The 24,940-nt window shown below is 32.4% G+C and overlaps 1 protein-coding gene across 1 annotated transcript in view; it reads left to right on the forward strand.

The window, feature by feature from the left end:
- LOC126809565 (WD repeat-containing protein on Y chromosome) overlaps positions 1 to 24,456 on the forward strand; it is a 29,157-nt gene extending 4,701 nt beyond the window's left edge. Inside the window, exons 3-11 of the mRNA XM_050534193.2 lie at positions 7,051 to 7,115; positions 19,480 to 19,726; positions 20,489 to 20,635; positions 21,301 to 21,363; positions 21,641 to 21,860; positions 22,389 to 22,435; positions 22,719 to 22,856; positions 23,376 to 23,564; positions 24,241 to 24,456. Of these exons, the coding sequence (XP_050390150.1) occupies positions 7,051 to 7,115; positions 19,480 to 19,726; positions 20,489 to 20,635; positions 21,301 to 21,363; positions 21,641 to 21,860; positions 22,389 to 22,435; positions 22,719 to 22,856; positions 23,376 to 23,564; positions 24,241 to 24,456 (1,332 nt within the window). The remainder of the gene's footprint in view (positions 1 to 7,050; positions 7,116 to 19,479; positions 19,727 to 20,488; positions 20,636 to 21,300; positions 21,364 to 21,640; positions 21,861 to 22,388; positions 22,436 to 22,718; positions 22,857 to 23,375; positions 23,565 to 24,240) is intronic.
- Positions 24,457 to 24,940: the final 484 nt, after the last annotated feature.

Genomic DNA, 24,940 nt, shown 5'->3' on the forward strand with positions numbered 1-24,940 from the left:
CAGTATTAGATTAACGTTGTTTAAATGATAAATAGAAAAGATATAAATTTCACACCAAGTTTACTGTTTGTATATAAGATATATAATCAATATATAGATTGCACTATTGATTGATTTGGGCGTATGTGTATATCAGATAAAAAAAATAAATCAATTTCAGATTCAAAGGACAGTAGACCACTGTCAATAATTGGTGACATGATTGTTTTTATTGTGTAAATGTAGGATTTTACAACCATTTCACCTGTTTGAGAGTGCGTTATAAATATTCACAGGATTTGGTTTGTAAGCTACAATGGTGTTGCCATGTATATCCTAAAGGATTTGCCTGGGTTCGTGGAATGAGCACTGATACGAGGATGTGAGAATCTTTCCAATTTTGACTCCATTTAATGCAATCTGGCTGAATTTGAAACGATATTTTGACTAATTGGGTTTACCTAGGTTTTACTTCAAATATTGAATTTGATTGATTAACTTTAAATTCTATAAGGGTTAAATTGGTTGGTACATTGAAAGGGAATATCGAGGATAAGACCTTAGGGATTTAATTTGTGACCCCCTTCCTCATCATGATCAACTGATTGATGTTGAATTAAGTTCATCAATAATTCATAAAATTTTAATAAATAGTTTATATTCGAGGATCAATACCTAAACACTATTGTAGGTAATCTCTCAGATTAATTTTTCCGTCATTTACCTAATTTCAGGAAAGATATCTTCATACGTGTACTGAAATTGAAAGTAGATTCTAGATTTTGTATAATTATGATCATATCAAAATCCCATTGTTCCTTTGAGGTGTCATGATCTGTAATAAAAGATAACAATAGATAGTTCTTTCTGTTAAACCAGTAATCAGAGATTTAGTTGGGGATTAATGTTGATGGGTGTAATTGAACAGACAGTAAGGTAGTGTTTTATAGATCCCTGTCCAGTGAATCTGTGATTAGGATAATATTATTTCGTAGATTAGCACTTTGTGAACTTTTAACCTATGGCCAACACGACGGTATTCTCTTCAAAACTTATTTAAAATATGTAATAGTTGGGTGTGAAATATTTGTTTGATAGTAAAATATAATGTTAGTTATGTTCTTTTATGTAAAATTTAAGTGCTCTTGAAATAACGTTGTCCCAGTTTAAAAATCATGTTACCAAGAAGACGTTTTACTTTATATACCAACTGTTTTGTGGGGAATACGTACAGAACAATCTGTTATAATGAACAGAAAGCAGAAACCATTCTGAATATTAAAGCCAATACTGCGGATAATCATGATATTAACGGCAAAGTGTTACGTACAGTTAGAAATATAAGGAGTGCTCCACCCAGATTTCGGGTAAGTGAAGTCTTAGCTGATGAACGCAAATCTCTGTCGAGAATTGGTTTTGATCAACATAAACGTGAAAAAAAATCAATTTAGAGTTGTAGAGCAATGGACGTTGTTTCCCCATGTCAGTTGTGGTGCAAGACTGAGGGCCTGACAAAGACAACGTCTAGTCATTCGAATGGGACAAAAAATGAGGTCCCTTGTACACATTGGCGTGTAAATAAAAGAACCCTTGACAGTTGGGATTGAATTGCTGAAAACGCCAAATTCCCCTCACAGCACTGCATAGCATAGGGTATGACCGGCTTCATTATTCCGGTTGTAACAGAATAGTAGGACGTTAAACCCCATTTCATCCATTCATTGAAATTGCTGATCGTGAAAGTTTGATTGTCACTTTAACATATTTATTGTGCTGGGTTTTATTGTAATGCCTTGCTGGGGGGTGCAGTAAATAATTTCATATTTACACGTAATAATAGAAGAGGTCGCATGTGAAAAGGTTAGAATTTGAGGGAAAAAGCAATCGACAGTAACATTATGAGTTTGAACAAGACAGTTGTGAAGGCAGTTATTAACGACTGTTCAAGTATTTTATATATAACTTACAACAATAATATCTTACTCTTACTTACAGTCTTTTGTTATCATATTTTATACTGATATATATTATATATAGGTATTGTTAGCATTTATTAACTCTAGAGAAGTATCATAAATAACTAGAAACTGATATTAAATCTTCGTTGTTTGCTCATATTTATTGCTGCTTAAAATAACATTTTAACCCCCAAACACCAGTCCATGTAACAAATTTTTTAAATAATAATTAGAAGTATACCAAAACCAAAACAAACAAAAACAAACACATTGTTGGAATTTCTCACATGAAAAACACATCAATCATTTCCGAAATGTTTAAACCCAGATACTGCGGCACTATTTGAAATCACGCTTCAAAGGCAATATTAATTATCCAAATAGACAACACGTTAAAACTTTAAATACAAACTGCAATTTTGCAACTATCAATCCATTCAGGCCAAACTATAACAGCTATTTAATACAAACTGCAATTTAACAATTATAAAACATAATCCAGATAGACTACACTTTAACAACTACTATAAAAATTAATCCAGGTTGATTACACGTTAACAAATGCAAAAATTAATCAAGAAAGACTACACTTTAACGACTGTAATAGTGTTGAGTACTTGTATTTTTCCCAACAATCATCTGATAATAAAGCATATCATATCTCTTCTGTTCGTGCAATATTAAATTTAATGGAAGACAAGAAGTTTTAACGAGTATCGCCTTCGAGATCAAAGTAAATATCAATGCCGTAACTACAAGATCATAAATTTAATATAGCGCCAGTCTTTTGTACATGTAAAGGGTTAATATAGTAAAGTATTCTAATACAACAGGCGTTTGGGCAGTTTTATATCAGAAAACACCAGTTTTGTATAAGAAGATATCAGTTTTAAATTCGGTGGTTTTAGACAGATGTGTGTTAAATGATATAATTTAAAGAAATGTTGAAGAAAAGTAAGAATGTCAAGTTTTATTCTGATGATGAAGATGGAGAGGAATCAGAAGAGGGTGTGTTGTTGGTTGATCACCAGGTTCGATTATAATTATTATGGAAGGCCCAAGGCCCGAATGCAGGATTTTAATTTACCAGGGTGGCTCGTTTGGGAGAGGTGTCTGTGTGTGTGGGGGGGGGGGGGGGCGTTGGTTAAGTGGCGACGAGTCTGGAATCTGGAAGGTTCAAAAAATAATAATAATGTTCGAATCCATTATGTTTCGACAATAACATGGTTATGTATAATTTTATTTAAGTATTTCTGCATTTGGTATAAAAAAAATCATTTTTAAGATAATTAAGATAGTTTCTTGAAGCGTTAGTATCATTGATGTGGAAGTATTACAGAGGTGTTAATTTAGGTAGTCGAGGATGAGGTATGAATTAGATATTCGTGGATGAGGTAGGATTAATTTAGATATTCGTGGATGAGGTAGTATTAGTTTAGGTAGTCATGGATGAGGTATAAATTAGATATTCGTGGATGAGTTAGTATTAATTTAGGTAGTTGTTGATGAGGTATAAATTAGATATTCGTGGATGAGGTAGTATTAGTTTAGGTAGTCTAGGATGAGGTATAAATTAGATATTCGTGGATGAGGTAGGATTAATTTAGGTAGTTGAGGATGGGGTATAAATTAGATATTCGTGGATGAGGTAGTATTAGTTTAGGTAGTCATGGATGAGGTATCAATTAGATATTCGTGGATGAGTTAGTATTAATTTAGGTAGTTGTTGATGAGGTATAAATTAGATATTCATGGATGAGTAGGATTAATTTAGGTAGTCGAGGATGGGGTATAAATTAGATATTCGTGGATGAGGTAGGATTAATTTAGGTAGTCGAGGATGGGGTATAAATTAGATATTCGTGGATGAGGTAGGATTAATTTAGGTAGTTGTGGATGAGGTAGTATTAATTTAGGTAGTTGTGGATAAGGTATAAATTAGATATATGTGGATGAGGTAGTATAAATTTAGGTCGTTGTGGATGAGGTAGTATTAATTTAGGTATTCGTGGATGAGGTAGTAATAATTTATGTATTCGTATTTTTTGATGCTGTAGTTTAATTGAAATAGTCCTGGATGTGTTAGTATACATTTTATAACTAAAGCATTCCTGGATGTTGTAGTATAATTGGGGTATCTATTGGGGTATTTCTGGATGTGGTAGTATAATTGAAGTGTTCCTTATTCCTGGATGCATTAGTATAATTAAAGCATAGGCGGATCCAAGGTGTGTGTGTGTGGGGGGGGGGTGCGCGCGAGTGCCTTTTCTCGGACCCAAATATGTCCGTTCCCAACTCAAACCATCGACTCAAACACATCAGTCTGGTCTAATTAATGCTTCCACTTTCAAACGAATTCTTGTTGTTTAGCTAACGGTGCCCTAATCCTATAGAGTGACTATAGACAGATATCAATGATCAGGGGCGTAAAAATAGTCGGTCGCAAAATCAGTGCAGTCGGTCTCAAAATAAGAGCAGTCGGTATCAAAATAAGTGCTCACTGCATACGTCACGCTACTCACGCGAAACTTTAGTATGAAATAAACTTGTCAACTTATCATGTTTGAAAAAATGTTGTGTTTCATTCTTATTCTGTTGTGAGTATGTTGGTCTATGAACAAAATTTCCCCCAGGTAGAAAAATAGTCGGTCTCAAAATAAGTGCAGTCACTGCAGTCGGTCTCAAAATTATGCATCGGCGACTCAATGAATTAAAGCGATAATTTCATATTTTCTAAGAAAGACAAAACATAATTATTTCTATGTCTTTTGCTCAATAGGTTATCAACTTACTATATAGGCACAATCATCATATATGACATAAACTTTATGTCAACTTAAATAAAACTGCTTTCCGGCGAGACAACGATCGGCGAACAACTATATAATTATACAATACTGTCTATGTTCTACTAGGACGCTTAATGTTATAGCCAGTATTTTGTTGACATTCATTGTGGGGTGGGATTGTAGATGGCACTCTAGATTTGGAATAACCCCTACCTCGCCCCCTATTCCCAACTTCTAGCCGCTCTGTACAATTTCCGAACATTTACTTTACGAAAATATCAGCCAAATAGCTCTTGGAATGGCTACAGATGCAAGGAAATGACGGATAATTTTCCCGCCCATACCCCCCTCCCTCTCAGCGGCGTGCCCCGTCTCCGCGGTCAGTGCCCTCATTTTGCGGCGCCCCCCCCCCTTTCAAAATTCCTAGATCCGCCCATGTAAAGTATTCCTGGATATGCTAGTATAACTAAAGTATTCCTGGATGTGGTAGTACAATTAAAGTATTCCTGGATGTGGTAGTATAAAAGTACTATTCCTAATGTGGTTGTATTATTGAAGTATTCCTAATGTGGTTGTATGATTGGAGTATTCCTAATGTGGTTGTATAATTGAGGTAGAAGTTAGGTAATTCTGTGTGTGGTAGTACAAATGGGGCATAGTTTAGGTAACTGTATGTGTGGTATTTGTTATAAATTAGGTATTCCTTTGTGTGTTAGTACAATTGGAGTATAATGGAGGTATTCGTGGATGTGACATTATGCTGTGGTATATATGAAATATTCCTGGACGTGGTAGTATAATTGAGGTATAACAGATACAACTAAACCTGGTATAAATTATAAATATCAGGCATTCTCATATTTTACCAAACACACAACATCGGAATTAGGGTACTTAAAGGGCGCATCGCTCTATTCTTTTGAACCTTAAAAATAGACGAAATGGGTCTAAATGATTAATGTAATATGAGTGTATATATATATATTTAATTTTTTAATAAAAAAATATTGTAATTTCTAATCAATTATGTTCCGTGAAATAACAGTCTAAATTGAACGACAGTCGTTTACGCCTAGTTAGTCCATTTATGATTTTTTTTTGTCGTTTGTGAATCAGCCATTAGTAATTACTTCCGAGTTAGCTTGTAGGATATGTTTTTCTTTGTTTATTCCAAATGGCACCTGAAGCAATAAAATACATGACTCGTGTAGGCTACCGTACTGATTATAAAATGTGCATCGTTTCTTCATATATTGGATATTAGGATCCCATGTTTTCACGCCAAGTTAACAACATCAATATTGATTGAAATAGACCAATATTGAATTCCCGTTAGTATTTTTAATTTCGAATGTTCTGGAAAATATTGAGTAAGAGATTTCTCCCCTTTAAAAATGTATTTCTAACTTTTGAGTTGGTCAAAGAAAATTCGCGTGAGCCCACTTCATACGTCAAAGGATACGTGCTTCTTGATCGAGAGTTTGACTCCTGACAGCACACCGTTTTACCGGTGTATTTTTGCCAGGACAATTGTTTTAAACCTGTTCTTTCATAAAGCAACATTGGAGAGAAGGTAGTTCCTTTAGGAAGTGTCTCTGAATGGACGATGTCAGTGGCATCGTCCGCTCAGAGACAGTTCCTAAAGGAACTAGAGAGAAGGGGGCATTTTCAACCAATAGGATTGGGTCGATCGATTCAAAAGTACTGTCTCTGAGCGGACGATGCCACTGACATCGTCCATTCAGAGACACTTCCTAAAGGAACTAGAGAGAAGGGGGCATTTTCAACCAATAGGATTGGGTCGATCGATTCAAAAGTACTTGTCCTAGCTTTCGAAGAGTGAGAACCCTGGTGTATCAGTAACAACGAATCCACACAATCAAGGCGTTCTTATAAGAAATAAAAGTCATGTAGTTCGAATTAAACTATCTTTTGTGTGGAGTCTTTAGGAAATGTAGGCATAGTTTCAGAAATTATCTATTTCAAAACGTTCATAAACTGGGGGTCTCCCTAATCTGAATAACGAATGAGAACGTCTCCAAATCTGGCGTCAATCAGAGCCGGTAGATTCCTTTCACCGGGTGTAGCAAAATATAAAGAAGATCATCACCTTTCAATATATTTATCAGATGATTGTGACATGATGGGCTCTATGTGGTTATGAAGATTAAGATCATTGTTCAAAACAGCTTTGGCAAAGGAACACATACATTTAACATTGACGTAAATGGGGTGAGGATTAGTAATCTGTAACCATCTTTTCCTGAAATCAGTAGTTGTCTCCCTTTAATCTTCAAAGCAATCTTTCCGTTTATCAATTTCAGGCTGATGTCACTGAAATAACAGGTAAAAGAAAGAAGAGTTTCTCAAATCCTGAAACAATAGAAAAGTAAGATTAATTTATAATTCTCTTATAATATTTCTAGATGGCAACACGGCAGGATGAAATAAGCAAGATATGATTCTTACATACTTCTATTCCAATTTAAAGTAGCTAAGTCTCTAACTCAATATCATCCAAAATCTTCAACAATGAAAACACGATTTATTTGTCAAACTAAATCAACATTCATGTTGTGATCTTACCGGAAAAAGATGGGCTTTTGATATCCAATATTTAAGACAAAATGCGCTTCAGCCCCAGTTGTATCAAGAGACTCGAGGGACGAGGCTAGACACATTGCACCAAATCAAACTGCGTATGTAATCTGGAATAACCAGACGCTAGAAATTTGCACTCGCTTGAGACTGCTGGCTTATTTCGCCGAACATAACTGATTTGAAATTGGAGTAAAAACGGAAACCATTGAATGTAAATCAGTTTATATACATTCATATTACAGTATTATATGTGTTGCGACCCACTTTTGTCAATTTCTAGGTCCCAAATGTTAGCGATTTAGCCCCTTTAATACCAATCCTTTAGAATATCCTTATAGGAATCGCAGTGGATAACTGTAGATATATATATGGTACATCTTGATAGAGTTTAATTTTTGGTGGTATATTCCTCCATCCAGAATATTTCCATTTCCATGTACACTCGGGGGGTTTGATGGCCGAATGGTTAGTGTGTGCATGTTGTATCATAAGGTCTGTCATTCAGTCAACTGGCTGGGTTTCGATTCTCCGGTTGTATGTGACAAGGAGTAGGGTCACCTGTCCAACCTCGTGGGGTTTTTCCGGGTCCCCCGGTTTCCTACCTCTGCTAAACCCCTACGTGCAAGTGAATTATTGAAATAAAAATGATCCGTGTGTTAGTCCCGAAATGACCTAGTTTGTGTCGAGTGGACGTTAAACCCCATTTCTCTCTCTTTCATTCTTAGAAATCGAACTTCTTAGGTTTAAAGTTCTATTGTCGCCATGCTTAATAATATGATTTAGACACTGACCGATAGCCAACAAGCGCATGTCCTTGATAAAGATTAAAGTTGGGCTACCTAACCTCTGTGTTCTCCTATTCCTCCTACTGTTAAATAGATTTACACAAAGATAAATATCAATGGAATGAGTGTAATTTTTCAAGTTTTAACGTTTATATAAATGAAAGAGGAGTTGTTTTAATTCCGCGATTTAAAAAATATCTAATCAAATGTGGTTTAACGTCCTACTTTTCTGCACCGACTGGGCTAATGAAGACAGGCATACACCATGCAGTGTACTATATCAAATTGCAACTGTCAGGGGTTCTTTTATGTGCATGCTAATGTGTACACAAGACTTTAGTTTTTTGTCCCATCTGAATGACTAGACCGCTGTCCTTGTCAGTCCCTCAGTCCTGCAGCATTGACAAGGGGAAACCGCACAGAAAAAAAAATCCGGATGAAGTTTGTCGGGATTGAACACAGGACCTCCAGGTTAGCTAACCAGCATCTTACTCACTGAGCCACCGTGACTCCCAATTAAAAAAAAAATCACTAATATATAAGGTATATAAACAATATTGACAGCTTAAAGAAAGATTCTGGGGACTTCAGCCCTCCAAATAATATACAAATATGTGTGCATTAGTTTAAAAATGGTCCCCCCAATACGCATTTCGTTCTGACAGGCACCCAGATTATGCGAAATTTGAGATGAATAAAGCAATCCATTGGTGACATCTGAAAGCTATAACTTTTAATTTACCAGTCATAAAAAATTTTGCCAGTCATAAATTTTATAGTACTTTTCAAGGAGTTTGACAAACTCTCACAAAAATGTCTTATAATAATTAAGTCAATAAACTATAACACACATACTTATGGAAAAACAACTAATTATTTATTTGGATGATGTTTCGAAGAGTATTCTTTCAAATTAATCAAGCTAATATCAAGCTTCAGTTACTAAATGCCTTTTAATATTGAGTTAGAGACTTGGCTACTTTAATTATTAAAATAACAAAGTCTCTAACCCGATATCATCTAAAGTCTTTGACATTGAAAACACTAATTATTTGCCAGTTTAAATCAACATTGATGCTGTGATCTTACCGGGAAAAGATGGGCTTCTGATATCCAATATTTTAGACAAAATAGACATTTTACCATTGGTACATGAATCGTGTACCATAATGCGTTTCAGTCCCATTTGTAACAAGGGACTCGAAGAACGAGGCTAGACATATTCCACAAGTCATGTCAATCGGTGACGCCATATTCTTATCTGGAGAGCATGCGCAATAAATTCTATGTAGACTGGAATAACCAGATGCTAGAGATTGCCATTCGATTGAGACTTCTGGCATATTTCACCTAATATAACCAGTTGAAATTAGAGTAAAAACGGAAACAATTGAATGTAAATCAGTTTATATACATTCATATTGCATTATTATATGCGTTGCGACTTGCGACCCAAATGTGTCAATTTCTAGGTCCCAAATATTAGCGATTTAGCTCCTTTAAGTCGGCCAGTGGACCTTTGAAATTACGGTCAGTTATTAGTTTTATGATATTATTCAAAACTGATTATATTTAATTTTTTGTTGAGATTGATAAATAATTCCTCTTTAACTTTGAAAAGGTTAGATAATATAACCTACAAGGTATAATCTTTTATAACATATGGGGATATTAAATAAGTGAAATACACTTGAGGTTTAAATTAATCTATCTAAAGTTGGATATAAACCACTTAGAGATGTGTTATGTTGTTAATACTTCATACTGATTTACAGTCAAATAAAGGCTTTTGTTAAAGGAGCTAAACCTCTAACTCAATACTTTCCATTATGCGAAATTAAAAACATGAATTAAAATTCAATACAAGCCCAATTCAATCACTACTATGTTGCTATGTTTCCCTGAAAGTATGAGACCCTAATATGCAATATTTAAGACACCATGAACATTTTATAATTAGTACACAGGTCATGTGTTCTATGGTTTTGTAATGAACAATCTTACAAGTAATTATAAGTATAATGGCCAATTCAAAAACGACAAAATAATAATAACAAAAGTGTAGAATTTACTACTCGGGCATAAACAACCATCATTCATTTTGGACTGTTCACATACTTCACCCAAAATAATGGATTAGAAATTACAAAAACTTTTTTAGAAATTAAATATAAATCACTTTATTTAGATTCATATTACATTAATATGTCCTTTTAGACCCATTTTCGTCTATTTTAATGTCCCAAAGAATAGAGTCATACGTCCTCTACATAGTGTGATATGCATGAAAAATAAAATTAAACATTTTTTACTCGAAATCACTGTTTATATTCAAACACCAATATCCCCCCCCCCCCTCTGGAAACAAGAAATTGGCGTGTTTTTTTTTGATTGTTTGTTGTGTTTTGTTTCGCTATATTGATCTTACAAAACAAAAACAAAAAATAAAAGGATGACTTGTTCTGCTCATTGATAGATCTTTAGCCTTCTTACACTGTCACCTCAAGACCCCATTTCGGCACACTATGCTGACCCCCACTCTTTCAACGGACATGCATATACTCTTGATATTCATTAGAGGGAGCACGGGGACTTTATTCAGTCTTATCATACCATCACGATCAAACTATCTGCTAAATAAACCTTTACACTGGCTGCTATATGCCACACAATAATAGACCGTAGGAGTCAGTGAGTAGTAAGCTTATAAAAAGAATAAAGCTACTGTATTATGTACATTGATTTTATTGTCAAACTGATGAATTGAAACCTGTTTTTTTACATGTCTTCTGTGTTTAATTCATTAACATATGTGACTTCATATAATCCTTTTTATATTGCTATAAATCACAGGTGATATCTATAATCAATTTACAGGTTATAGATTTCAGTTAAGTTAAAGTGAGCCCCTCGTATGATATGTGACCCATCACATTGATGGGTAAGTAGCAATTTGGCCATTTTGAGTTATGCACATAATCACATTCCTGGGGTTCCAAACTTCATTTTGGCACCATTTCCGACTCCATATCATGTTCAATGGCAGAGATATTGCCTCAAATTTATCCCAAGTCAATTGGAGAGAATTTCAAAACCAGATTTTGAGAAAATCATGATTAAAAATGAGTTATTGAAAGATAAAATTTCCTTAGCAACCAACATTTAATACAAACAATTTCACTACCAAATTAATGATTTCTATTCACAGGTGGAACTAAACTAAACTGTTATCTTTACATTTTCATTACAAGGGCTAGAACAATACAGGCCTATATGCGACTTACTACCCTTTTCGATGTGATGGGTCACATATTTGAACCAGGAACTGGCCCCGAGTTCACAAAGCATTCTCAGACTGAAGTTAAGAATTTACTCAAGTTGATTTAAGAATTTACTCAAGTTGATTTAAGAATTTACTCAAGTTAAGTTAAGAATTTACTCAAAATTGTTCACCTATAGCCCTTTATAAAACTTTTGTTGTTTTATTGTATCAAATACATCAATAAGAAACTATGTGCAACATTTTGTGTTTCTGGATCAAAAATATTTCTCATAAACAATGATTGAAAGTTGAGTTAATCCTTAATTTAAGTCTTAGAATGCTTTGTGAACTCGGGGCCTGGTTCCATAAACTGGTACTAATTGTTTTCAATGGGTTGGCTCTTCTAAAAAAAAAACCTAAAAGCTTCGCCAATTCGGACATGTTACCAACACAGATTTATCTTTTATCTTGATTTTTGTTGCTGTTTTTAATACATGTCTGACACAAACCATAACTTAGCAGTGCCTGGCATATTTTCAGGTAAAACTAAAATGACTGACTTATTGTCATTATCTGGTAAATGGTGTCCAAATTACAGATAATGACATCATTGTTATATTATCAACAACTTGATAAACTTACCATCTGATTAATTAGTGTGTTGTTTAGGGGGGCGTTATGGTTGACAGTACCACTGACTTGAGTGATAGCTACTTGTTATAGCGACTCAGTACTATATTCATGTAAAAGAACAGAAAGACCTATTGCAATTAATACATTAATTGCTCCTTTTGCAATATCAGTCATTCAGCTAATATATCCACATTTATATTTTGACAAAGAGAAATATCTGACAAAACCATTTTGTCCTGGAGTCTGAGAGTAAATAGTTAATCATTCCATTCGTAATTTTAGTTGCTAAGATATTAATTGAGCAATTTCCGGTACCAATGCAGAAAGTGTTTGAGCTGGTTTCTAAGCTATGATTAATTTATTTATCAAAAAAGCCATAAAATAAAAATTGTATTATTAATCATGGTATAAAACTCAACAACTAACCTGAACAATGTATGATATGCCCAAAAATACTGTATGTATTTTATTTATATCTTGTCTTCATTTAGAATAATAGAATGGGGTTTTATTGTCTCCCCAACAAAATACCTCTTTGATTTTGAGACTAACATACTGTTATGTTAATTGTTACATGTGACAGCAGTGTTTCTGCCTACTCTTCTGTCATTTCCAACTGTTAAGGGATCATTTACGTGCACAGCAATGTTTACACATATGTACCTTGTTTTATCACCTTTTTGAACGACTTAGAACACTAAAATATTAATGAATCCAAAAATAAAAACGTCAATTAATTGTCGATTATTGATTATCAAGTCTTTTATCACTGTGGAATATTTTGTTGAGAGGCATTATGTAACATCGAGTTAAAGAGCTGGCCGTTCTTGCAATAATTGTTCAAAAATTGATAATGAAACATGAATATTATTGAAGATGTAGCAAAGAGTTTTTATTATCGTAGCAACTGTACTTGACAATTGAGATTAAGTCTAGATTATTCATTATTAAATTAAATTAATAAATGATTCAATCCTTTTAAATCTCAGCCTTCCAGTAATCTAGAGAGTTGATTATGGACTTTTCATGTGAATAAATTTCTGAATAATAGTTTATATAAATAAAGACCCACAATAAGCAGGTTTTAGCTCTTGAAAATATTGTATCTTGAAAATATTAAAATTAAGATCGACCATTTAGTATGTTATAAACATTATATGGATTGAAATTTATAGTTCCGTTCTACTGTCTCTGATAACATATTGTTAATCCTGTATCAAAAAAACAATAAATCAAATGGTTTAAAATAATAAAACAGCTATAAACATTTATAGAAAATTCTTATCTCAGATACAAATCACATGGTTACAATAGTGATTATGCTCTACCATGGAATGTTAAACCACCTATTCATTTACAATAACTAAAAATGGGAATAAAACTCAGATATATCAATAAACAGTGACTTGATATCAATTTAAATGCGATTTAAGAATTTTTAATCAGAGAAATAAATACCTTGTATTGTATTATCTGAACTGTTTTATTTACATGTCTATTGGGGAGTAATCTAGAATCAAATAATAACTTTGAACTTTTTGATAAAATTAGAATTTTTCTGAATTAATTTGGTATAAAATTTTTTTTTCAATCGACAGAAGTAAAAGTTAGTTAAATTTAAGGTAGTTTATTAAATGTTAACTTCACATTGTGAAGTATATATATATAAAGCAATGTCCGAATCTAGTGTTATTTCTTGTGATGAATTATCATCTAGTTTTGACTCTGATAATGATAATAGCAAGGATAATATCAAGGATAATAAGGAAATTAGCAAGGATATTGATAACAAGAAAGAAGTAAAGCGTAAAATAGGTGTTATTTCAAGAGTCAGTACAGAGCTTAGGTAGGTCTGTGGATATTCTCATTTACTGGTATAAAAAAATAAAAGAAAATCAATGTGCTTTATCTACTGGTATCACATCCAGTATTTTAAAGACAGATAAGTCTATGCACGATGGTTGTTATGAGGTTAATTCATTGTTCATTAAACATACATTATGCAAGAGCTAAATCTGCCAATTGCAGGTCTTTCTTTAGGCCTGAAATGTTATCTAAATTATTGATTAGACATTAATTAACTTATCCAGACCATAATCAACTCTCGATGGCATCGCTAGCCTGCGATATTTACTGGATTATGATCCCATTTGCTGCTCGACTTCCATTCATAATTTAATCATAAAAATGGGTGATCGAGACTATGTTTTTCATCCTATGTTTTTCATCGTACAGACTTTAGTAATGATAATCGAGGCTAGGCCGAAATTTCAAGCGCTTAATTCTTGGTTCATAGTGGATCAATTTGACTGAAATTTTCAGCAAATTGCCTTTACATAATCTAGTTTTTAACTATTATAGTGAGAACTGCCAGCTCTTTATCTTATCTCCCATCCTGCCGGGGGGGGGGGGGCAATCTGACTTTTTGGGCAGACAGGTGAAGTGAAATAAAAACGTTATTTCATCTAGTTGGCAAATTAAATTGTCCGAAATCTAATAAACACAAATTTTACTTTTATTTTAATTGAATACCACGGATTTGTACTTAATTGACTATGGATCAAAACATTTTGTCTTCGGGCATTGATTATTATTGTGAATGCAGCTGCAACAGTCTGACTGGATGGATGGAATTCAGGTCAGCATTGAGTGGGATTTTGGTTACAAAACGATTGGACAACTTTTGAATTGCTTAACTCACAGGCTAGAATAGCATAAAAATGCATTTGTGGTGGTTAAGTTTTCAAAAGTTTCTCTGGGAGAGCGTGGCCACCATACTCCCCCGATGATTGATTGGTTGTTTGGGATTCAGGTCAGCCACATAAGGTAGGCTATATAAGACCACATTGAAGTTGCCTTTATTCACGGGCTGGAATAGCAGGAAAAAGCGTTTGTGGCAGTTAAATTTTCAAAATTTTCTCCCGACGTTCCTGTCTCCGTGGACTGCAAACAATTGATTAGCTGATTGGAATTCGAGTTAGCCATCTTAATTAGACTATATTAGACTACTTTAAAGTTGCTGTATTCATGGGCTAGAAATAGAATAGCAGGAAAACGAGCTGTCATCACGCTGATGATCAAGATTTTCTTGGATCAGTTTTACCATAAAAGGGGATTAAAAGGTCTAATTAGAGCCTCTATTTCCTTAATTTTTACTCCCAGTAGAAACGTATAATAGATAGTTGTTTTTCTGGGTCTTGTCACTCTAAATATATTCTTTTTCTGTTAAGTAAGATTAACTTATCAATTGTGAAAAATACCTATAGATTACTATATTCTCACCTGTAATATTACTTTATGGGTTGTTTTTTTACAGAAAATAATAATACCATTATTGTAGTATTTTTTCTATGTACAAAGATGTCATTATGAGGGACATTTAGTTAATTAGTGTTGATTATATATATAGCAATAGTTTATTACAATAGATATTGGTATTGTTATTTACATATTACCTACTCACCTTGTATATACCTGTGAATAACAATTTACCTGTAGTTTGTCTATTTGCTTACCTTGGTTGTATGTTCCTTTCCATTTTACAAACGGAATCCAGTTTTAAGAGACATTAGAACTGAAACCCTGGTTTGTTTGAGTTTATGAAAGTCGAAAATGAAATTTAGTGTGCAAATTATAAACACCGAAGGAATTGTAACGGAACATAGATGTCAGATTATTAGTACAAGGTAACGTTTTTTTTAAAAATTGTATGTTGACAGAGGAATTGATAGAGTTTGATGAATTTTGAAATTTTAAAGGATCCATGAATAATCCAAACACAAATGCCTTTAAAAAGCTTTATTCAGTAAAAATAATACATGGATTAAAGACTTACAGAGTATATATTTCAACATTAACTTTACTTCTGGTGGGTTTTTTTTTATGTATTGAAATCAAGAACTGATAGACTGATGTTTTAAACGTTTTTTTTAGATATGCTTCGGAATGTTGGATAATCATCTAGATGCATGAGTAGAGTATTCTTATGACTTACCACTGCTAACTATGTTACAGACAAAAGTCAGTCTTATATGGCTTTTATTTCTGAACCACTGTTTCAAATAAGAGCAATCCACTTTTTAAATAGGTTTCAATTTGTTAAAAAAAACCCTACTATCTGCTGTCTCATTGTACATATATGTTAGGTAGGGTTCCTCCAGGATACACTAAAAATAGCATTTCCAAATGTCAAATTTTCTGGGAGAACCTCTATAACCCCCTGCCGCAGTGACACGCAGGGCCCAGTGACCTCATGATCCGTCACAAATTGTATTGGCATATCTATGTATTTCACTAATGCTAACCCTTAAACCAGGTTAAAGTTTTATTTAGTTCCAATGTATGAATGATATACCGGAATACCCTGAAGTATTACTGCCCAATGGGTATACTAAGAATGATTCGTAGATAGTATTGATATTAGCTTTGTTTACTTATTTCAGTAATATGTCTGGAATGTGAGAATAATTAATAATTATGAATGATACTGAAGGCTATTTGAATATTTTCTATATCTATGACAATAGAACAATAAAAGTTTTTGACTAGAAAATATGTACATGAACTTAATATTTTCAGTTCATCTTGCTTCACTGGTATAGTCTGTATGCTTCAAGGTTGATAAGATAAAATTACCATTGAATGCAATGCAATAAGTGTAATAAAAATAACCAATCTAGAGTTGACTAGATATTTTAAAAGCAATTTATTTTTGATCAGATGTCCAAAAGTTTGCAACAAAAAGTTAATGAAAGATTATCAATTATTTATATATTTTGACATATGTTAGAATTCATGTAATTAACTCAACATGCAATATTAGTTAAATTATAGATGACATGATTAAATATAGTCACTCCTGGAGGTAGAAACAAACTCTTATCTTGTAATTGCTTTTCATATTAAATTGGCTTCATTTTAAAGTAAATGTTTTTGTATTGTCTGTGGTCTCTAGCCTTTAATATCAAGTGGATTAATAAAATACTCAAGTTAACTCTCACTGGTTCATGAAACCAGATATTTGATAATCTTTGAGTGACATTAAAACTTGTCAATAGTCTCGTACTTTAATAGATTTGGGATTATATAGCGTACCAAGTAGAGGGGAGGGGGCTGTAGGTAACTGGTTCTTGTACCTAATGAAAACATTGGTCTCTATTTATACAGTGAAGAAAAGTGTGTATGGTATATTGGCTTTAGAAATCCAATTGAATCAACTAGTTTATTAATATTCAATGGATATTAACAATCTTTATGCTAAAATGTGGCTGATTTTATCAATAAGAATTATATCTGTGTGCATGTATTAATAGAATTAATAACGAATAGAGTCAGTTTATTTCAATTAGCAGCTCGTTAAAAGGAATAAAATGACACACGGTTAACTTTTATAGGAGGAAAAAATGTCTCACTTTGCTTCAAGTATAAAAGCAGTTCAATTTATGAATGATTTGTAAGTATTGATTTGTAAGTTAGTAATGCTATTATTTCTCATTTATTTCAGTTGTTGATTAATAGGTAAAAGTTTATATTTTGAAGGTGAAATAATTACAACACTCTTACTATTAAACGCTATTAGTATAAGTTTTCTTATTTGATATAGACACAGGTATCAATTTTCTTAGATATTCCATATAAATGAGTATAAATTTTATTTGTTATAAATAGGTATAAATAATTCTGAATATATATTACTGTTCTTTTTAAAAAGTTATTATCAAGACATAATTTGAGAGTATTATGTACCACATGGAAACAATGAGATATTTTAATGTCAGCAAGCATCAGATTGTATTATAAACATTAAACCTGAGAAAACTTAGATTGGAAAGATTCTTACAAATATGAGGATTAAAAAATTCATTGTTGACATTATTTAATCTTAATGAGTCTAAACATATTTAAAGTATTTGTTGACAAGTGTTCTTCAATATAATAGTTTTGATTTAAAGATAATGATCATCATTTGAATCACTAGTAAACTACTGTGCTGTGAAAAAACTTTCAGTATTTATAAAGATATGATGAAATGAAAATTTGTCAACATTGAGCATGATGTAAATAAGCCAGAGCCACTTATAGGTGTTTGGTAAAATCTGATGATGGGCCTCTTTATACTCTGATTGAATCAAATCCTGTGGATTATTTATCTTTCATATTTTGGTTTTCTTTTCTTAATCTTAAATATTAAAGAAAAATTAATTTGAGTACTTTTTAGCGTGGATTAAGCTGTGAATAAACTTAATATTGTCCAAAAAAAAATGCAAATCAGCATGGTACATGATTTTATTGCTTTGAGAAGTTTACAAAGTTAACAGTTTGTATTTTGTTTCTAACCACACCCATGTAAAACGCATGAAATCATGTTGAGATGATGAGATGTGTAATATGTCAATAATTGTGCTTTGTATAACTTACCGCACTAGCTAAAAGCTTTCTATACACTTATAACAATTAAAAAATGATTAGGTTACCAAGCTTGAACGTGTTTTATCAGACTGACCCTCTCAATCATATTTTCATAACTATGTCATTTTATTGGTTCATAATTATTGGTTGGTGAGTTAGTGGATGCCTATTTATTGATATCTTGTTTGATGTTATAAGTACAACTCATGGTACGATGTGTAGGCTATGTCAAAATGATCTTTCTACAGTCACTTCAGCTCTTCTTTTTTCTTTAAAACAATCAACAAATTTTGATAATATGAGCACTTCAAAGGGCTAAACTGAATATTTCATTAATAAAGAATCATTATGCCAAGATTTGTTTTTTTCATTTAATAGGGCTAATGTACATGACACTAACAAATAGATATATTTTGAGATGCATGAATTCACAATATCGTACTATATATGTATTTTAAGTTTGGGTTTGTTATCAAAATTAACCAACAGTCAAAATTTGGAAGTAGAATCCCTTGTCATTTTTGTAATTTTAACCCAAAACGTGTTTGAGGAGTAAGTGATTAGTCAAATCAGTCTAGAATACAAATCAATTTCATTTTCTGAAATTAACATAGTAGGAATTATCCAATGAAAATACATACTCTTCATAAATGAAATTTATTTATGTTTTTGTATGTTTATAAATAGAACAAAGTGTTTGATAAAGAGAGAGAGAGAAATGGGGTTTAACGTCCACTCGACACAAACTAGGTCATTTCGAGACTAACATATGGTTTAATTTTATTTCAATAATTGGCTTGCGCGTATGGGTCTTTAGCAGTGGGAGGAAACCAGAGGACCCGGAGAAAACTGGGGATTTGAAACCACACCAGTTGACTCAATGACAGGCTTTATGATACAGCGCGCACATGCTAACCATTTGGCCATCCAACCCCCCGTGTTTGATAAAAGAACACGAAATGACACTTGGATGTTGAGATGAGTGGAAGCTTGTTTCTGAATGGTCTCTCTGTACATGTTCTATGTGGTATAAAACTTTAAAGTTTCTTTCTTTTATGTCACAGTTTTCAAAGAGAGAAACATGTACGTCTTGAAGAAGAGATCAAGCTTAAGCATTTGGAGCAACTCATGGAAGAATTTGACGTCCATGACCCTGAGGATATTTGGGTACCAGCAGAATCGGGATATTTTCCCCCAAAACTTGTGAAAAGAATTCCAGGGTGTATGAATGTAACAGAATTTCAGGAAACTATTGCTAAGGTTCTGGGAACAAATGAATATGATGATTATTTAGGAAAACTTTTCACCAAGGTAATTAATTAATTATTTATTTAAGATTCATTTTGTAAGATTTAGTTAAAAGCTGTCCGTTCTTTCTATGATAGATAGATAAGGAAAAATAAAACTATTTGATCTGAGTGAAACTATGAGTGTTTGAAGTCTCATTTGTTAGTCCTTTTATTGAGTGACATCCATTTTAATGTTAACCGATTATGTGGCGTGGATGGTCTAATCCATTCAAAATCTCAGCAGTCTGATGATCTAGAGAGTTGATTATTTTGTCCTGTGAATAAATGTCTGAATAATAATTTGTATAACATTTGAAGCCAGAACAAAGACCTACAATAGGCTGATTTAGTTCTTACATAATGCATCTTTGATCGAGTTATCCCAGACAAAATCTAATGATCAAATCAAAAGACTGCAAGGGAACATCTTTTGAGATTTTGCCACCTCTGTTCTCCTTGTCTGGTGTTGGCACAGGAGAAATCTTGAATTCACATGTATTATGTTTACTTAAAAGATAAAAAATTTCGAGAATTATTTTTTACTTTTTTCAAATCTAGCCCTGAGATCATAGTGAGTTATAGAATTTAATACTGACAATTTGAATAATCTGAGTTGAAAAAGTTAAAAAAGAAAAAGTTTATTAAACATTAAGTTTGTTCATTTAAACTCTAAATTTTACTAAGAAATCTTTTTCTAACGATATGAATTATTTCCTTTAGAGGTCAATGATAAATGAACTGACGAATATAATGGTTGTTATTTTATATATATAAATGTTTTCAGTTAGATACATCATGTGATGGTTATGTAGATTGGAATGAGTTTTGTACCTATATGCTATTATTATACAGAGAAAATGATTATCTACGCAGTAAGAAAGAAATACCATTTTTACAAGAACCCAAGATAAGACATATTGTACAGAATAGGGTAAGTGTGTAAAATATGCATATACCATCTTGTGCATGGTTTCATACTTGGATTCAATCAAGTATCAAAAGATTTACCCATTATTTTAAGTTTATCACATCGTTAAAACTGAATGGAATTAAAACATTTTTTGACAGATGTGTCTTTTAGAGATTCGACTATCACAATCAATATTTTAGTTTGCAAGGGATTCAAAATCACTGAAATGGTGATCAGCAGCATTGAAAAGTTTAATGACTTTATTAAAATGAAATGGGGTTTAACGTCCTACTGTTCTGCTCTGACTTAGCTAATGAAGACAGACTTAGGCCATGTAGTGTGCTATGGGAGAAATTTTCCCCAGACAGCGGCACTGCACCCTTCTCTTATATCAAATTCCAACTGTCAAAGGATCTTTACATGCATGCCAATATGTACACTGGATCTTGGTTTTTCGTCCCATTTGAGAATTTATTAAAAGTATTTAACAAGATAAATACATATTAATATGTGTGATGGATTAGTTAGTGTCAATAAGAATAAAGGATTATTATGGGAGGATTATGACAAGATGTTTATATATCCAGGTAACTGTTAATATCTATTTGATTTGAAAGTGATTGAGATGTGACAGTTTTGTCACTTACTGTTCTATGATATCATATATTTTATTATTTACCTTACAGCAAGAACAAACAACAAAGATGATAGCTATAGATAATCCTACCAAGTTCGTTACTATAAGCAGGGTAATACAAATTTATAGACTGAAATTAAAACTTAGATTCTTACAGAGTTATCACCCTTTAATTTTCAGAATTCAAAAGTAATTTTTGGTTAGAATAGCCATTGATTTAAACAAAAGAATAAAGAGTTCTAATCCTTATCAAAAGATAATATTGAGAATATACTATGTGCATATGATTTATGATTTGTGCTAATTTAGATATACGATCATGAGAAGATTTGATGATTATTTATGATGCATTAAAATAATTGTAAAACATATTATTCTGTTTTAAATAGGAAGGTATAATGTCAGTATGGAATCCTAACATGCAGTTTGAGAGATCTTATAATGTATCTGAGGATGATGATGAGAGTCAGAAAAGACGTTTTAAAATGTGGGTTACTGATGCTGTTTACATGCAGAATTGTCATAAACTAGCAATATGTTCTACTAGTAGAGATATACGTTTCTATGATGTCTCAGCAACATCTTTCTTTGAAGAATTTCATTTATTTGGTAAGAAGATTTGAATGTTTAAAATTTGTTGTGTTCATTTCTTTTAATGTTATGTTATTGTGAAGTTCATCCATACTCCAATCTTATTTTCAATTAAAAATATATTCTTTTGAAATTAAAGACTGAAAGTGAGAGAGAGAGAGAGAGAGAGAGAGAGAGAAATGGGGTTTAACGTCCACTCAACTCAAACTAGGTCATATCGGGACTAACACATGGTTCAATTTTATTTCAATAATTCGCTTGCGCATAGGGGTCTTTAGCAGTGAGAGGGAACCGGAGGACCCGGAGAAAACATACGAGGTTGGACGGGGAATCGAAAACCATGCCAGTTGACTTAATGACATACCTTATGATACAGCACGCGAGTGCTAACAATTTGGCCATCCAACCCCCCCAAGACTGAAAGTATTTAGTTAGTAAGGTAACAATAAATAAAATATGATCAACAAAGAAATCCTATCCTGTCAATCAATTGATTGAATAATATGAATAAAAAGTTATAAAATTATCTATGGGTTTCTATTTCAGCAATGACAGATGTACCATATTGTTTAGATTATTGGTATGATGTAAAGGTATGTTGGATTTCTCATAAGATTATCATTATCATAGCGGAAATTGACACATTCATATAACCCCACACTAAGAAAACATTTTGCAAATGAAATGCACCATCAGAAAACATTTTGTAAATGAAACAATCCTTTGAAAGAACCAGTTCATGCCAAAAAGCAGTTTTCAAACTAATTGATGTAATGTTGTGGCCATTTAATTGAGGTGTAGTATTTCTGTGTTTCCAGATGGATGTTGTCATGGATATACCTAATACCTAACTATGGATTGCCATTTTTATTTCAGAATCCTGGTGCTGAATCTTTGTTGATATTTGGATTAGATTCCGGTGATATTTCTCTTTTACATTTTAAACGACCTTTAACCCAGTTATTTGAGACACCCTTTCTCAGTGAAGGTGGTGCACAGAAAATATTTGTAAAGGTAAAATGGCATGATTATTATTTGTTTTCTTTCATTGCTGCAATGCAAAATCTATGTCACAGAATGAATTTTGGTCAAGCAAATCAAGTTTAAAAAGTTGTCTTCCTTTAGGAATTTTCGGGTTACTGTTTTTAAAACTGCGAAACTTGAAAAGATCATCAGATTTTGAAGTATTATGTAGTAGATATGATTAGAAAGATCAGTGTGGGGATTAGCATTTTCCAGAAATATAAAAGAGTTGTCCCCCCTTTAGTCTCCAGTATGGAAACTGGAAACCTCAATCTTTGTGGATTTTCTCTTTTTTCAAACTTTCAATATTGAAAAGATTTTACGATTTTGATGTACTATATAAGAAACATATGATTTCAAAAATAATACTGATTACCATTTTCAAATGATAGTGTATGTAGAAGTCTAGCTAATTTTAAAAAAAAATAAAAAAATTTTAATCTTTTTTTTTAAAACAATAATGCGTTATCAAAGAAAACTTTATAACAATTAAATGTATTTCAATTGCAGGATTTACCACAACATTCTAAGTGGGTGACACATAAAGTTTTACAGAAGATACACCCAGAGTTAATACGTCAAGTACGTTATATACCAGATAGTGATGCTATCATATCATCTAGTGGTTGTTCTAGATCAGCTGTAGTTATAGCTGATGTTTGTGGTTTGAAGAAAAACTATGTCTTTAGAATAGAAAAGGTATGTATTAAATATATTTTAACTGTACTTACTGCCAGAATTCAAATGATTTTCTCTCAGTCTTAACCCCTTTACCTATTTGAAATTCTCGTAAGATATTAAAAGTTTACCTCAAGTTTAGGCAGGCCTGTATCTACAGCCCTCCCCCCCCACCCCTGCAAAAAGTTTCGCCCCACCCCAACCCCTGTGACAAAATTGTTGACCATTAAAAAAAAAAGAAATATACATTGTCTGTCAATTTTACATCACCCCCGAGAACACTTCCCACCTCCCTCGTTGCTCTGAGCTGGTTACGGCCCTGAGTTTATGTGATATGGATAACAGGTGATTTTTGAATAAAAATAATGTAGTATTTTTCTTAAAATGATTTTCCCATGTCAGTGGTGCAGGACAGGAGGGCATGGCATGGAAATATGTCATTTTAAAGATGCCATGGCAATTAGAAGTTGAAATACATGTAATAGTATGCCTTAGCACGGCAGCTGTCCGGGTAAAATTTCCGTCATTGCAAAAGAGTAAGACATTTCATTTAATTTATTTCTTTAATTTTATTTACAAGGAGTTCATAAGCTGTTTTCTATTATACACATTTGAGACAGAGTTGTGATTCACAACTTGTGAAAGAAAAATTTTTTCTTGGAACTAAACACTTTAAAACATTTTTTTTAATTGACAGGGTGTTGAATGTTTCGACCACAATAGGAATTTGAATATCTTAGTAACAGGTAGCATTGATCATTATATACGAGTATGGAATCCTTATGTTACTAGTAAACCTACAGCCATACTGACTGGTCATTCTACAGGTGTTATAGGAATCACAATACATGAAGAATTCGCTCAAGTCTTTAGTTATTCAAAAGATGCAGTAGGTTTATTTTTAATACCATAATTTTATCAGATATTATTGTATTGAGCCTTGATTTAGTGGTATCAGTATCATTTTCCAAAATATACTGGTTACAATAAAAAATATAATGAATGTCATGAATGAATATCATTTATCAAAGAATAAGGAATATTTACCAAACAGTAATATCAGTTTTCAAGGTATAATTAATTTCATTTACCAATGTGAAATAATGAGTATATTCCAAAATGTAATTAATACTAAAGTGTTATGATTAATGGTTAACAAAATATAATGAATACCATGGCCCAAATGTAGTGATTATATGCCAGAATGTAATGAATATTATCTACAAAAAGGAATGAATTGCATTTGTAAAAATTATGAATATCATTTGTCAACGATATTTAATGTGATGTACCACAATGTAATTTATGCCTTGTTTGAAGATATTTTTCATCTTTTTTAAATAAAGGTAATAAAAGTATGGGATGTAAAGGAACAAACATGTTTACAAACAATAGTT

Source organism: Patella vulgata, chromosome 2 (assembly GCF_932274485.2).
Source record: "Patella vulgata chromosome 2, xgPatVulg1.2, whole genome shotgun sequence".
In the NCBI taxonomy this organism is placed as follows: Eukaryota; Metazoa; Mollusca; class Gastropoda; family Patellidae; genus Patella; species Patella vulgata.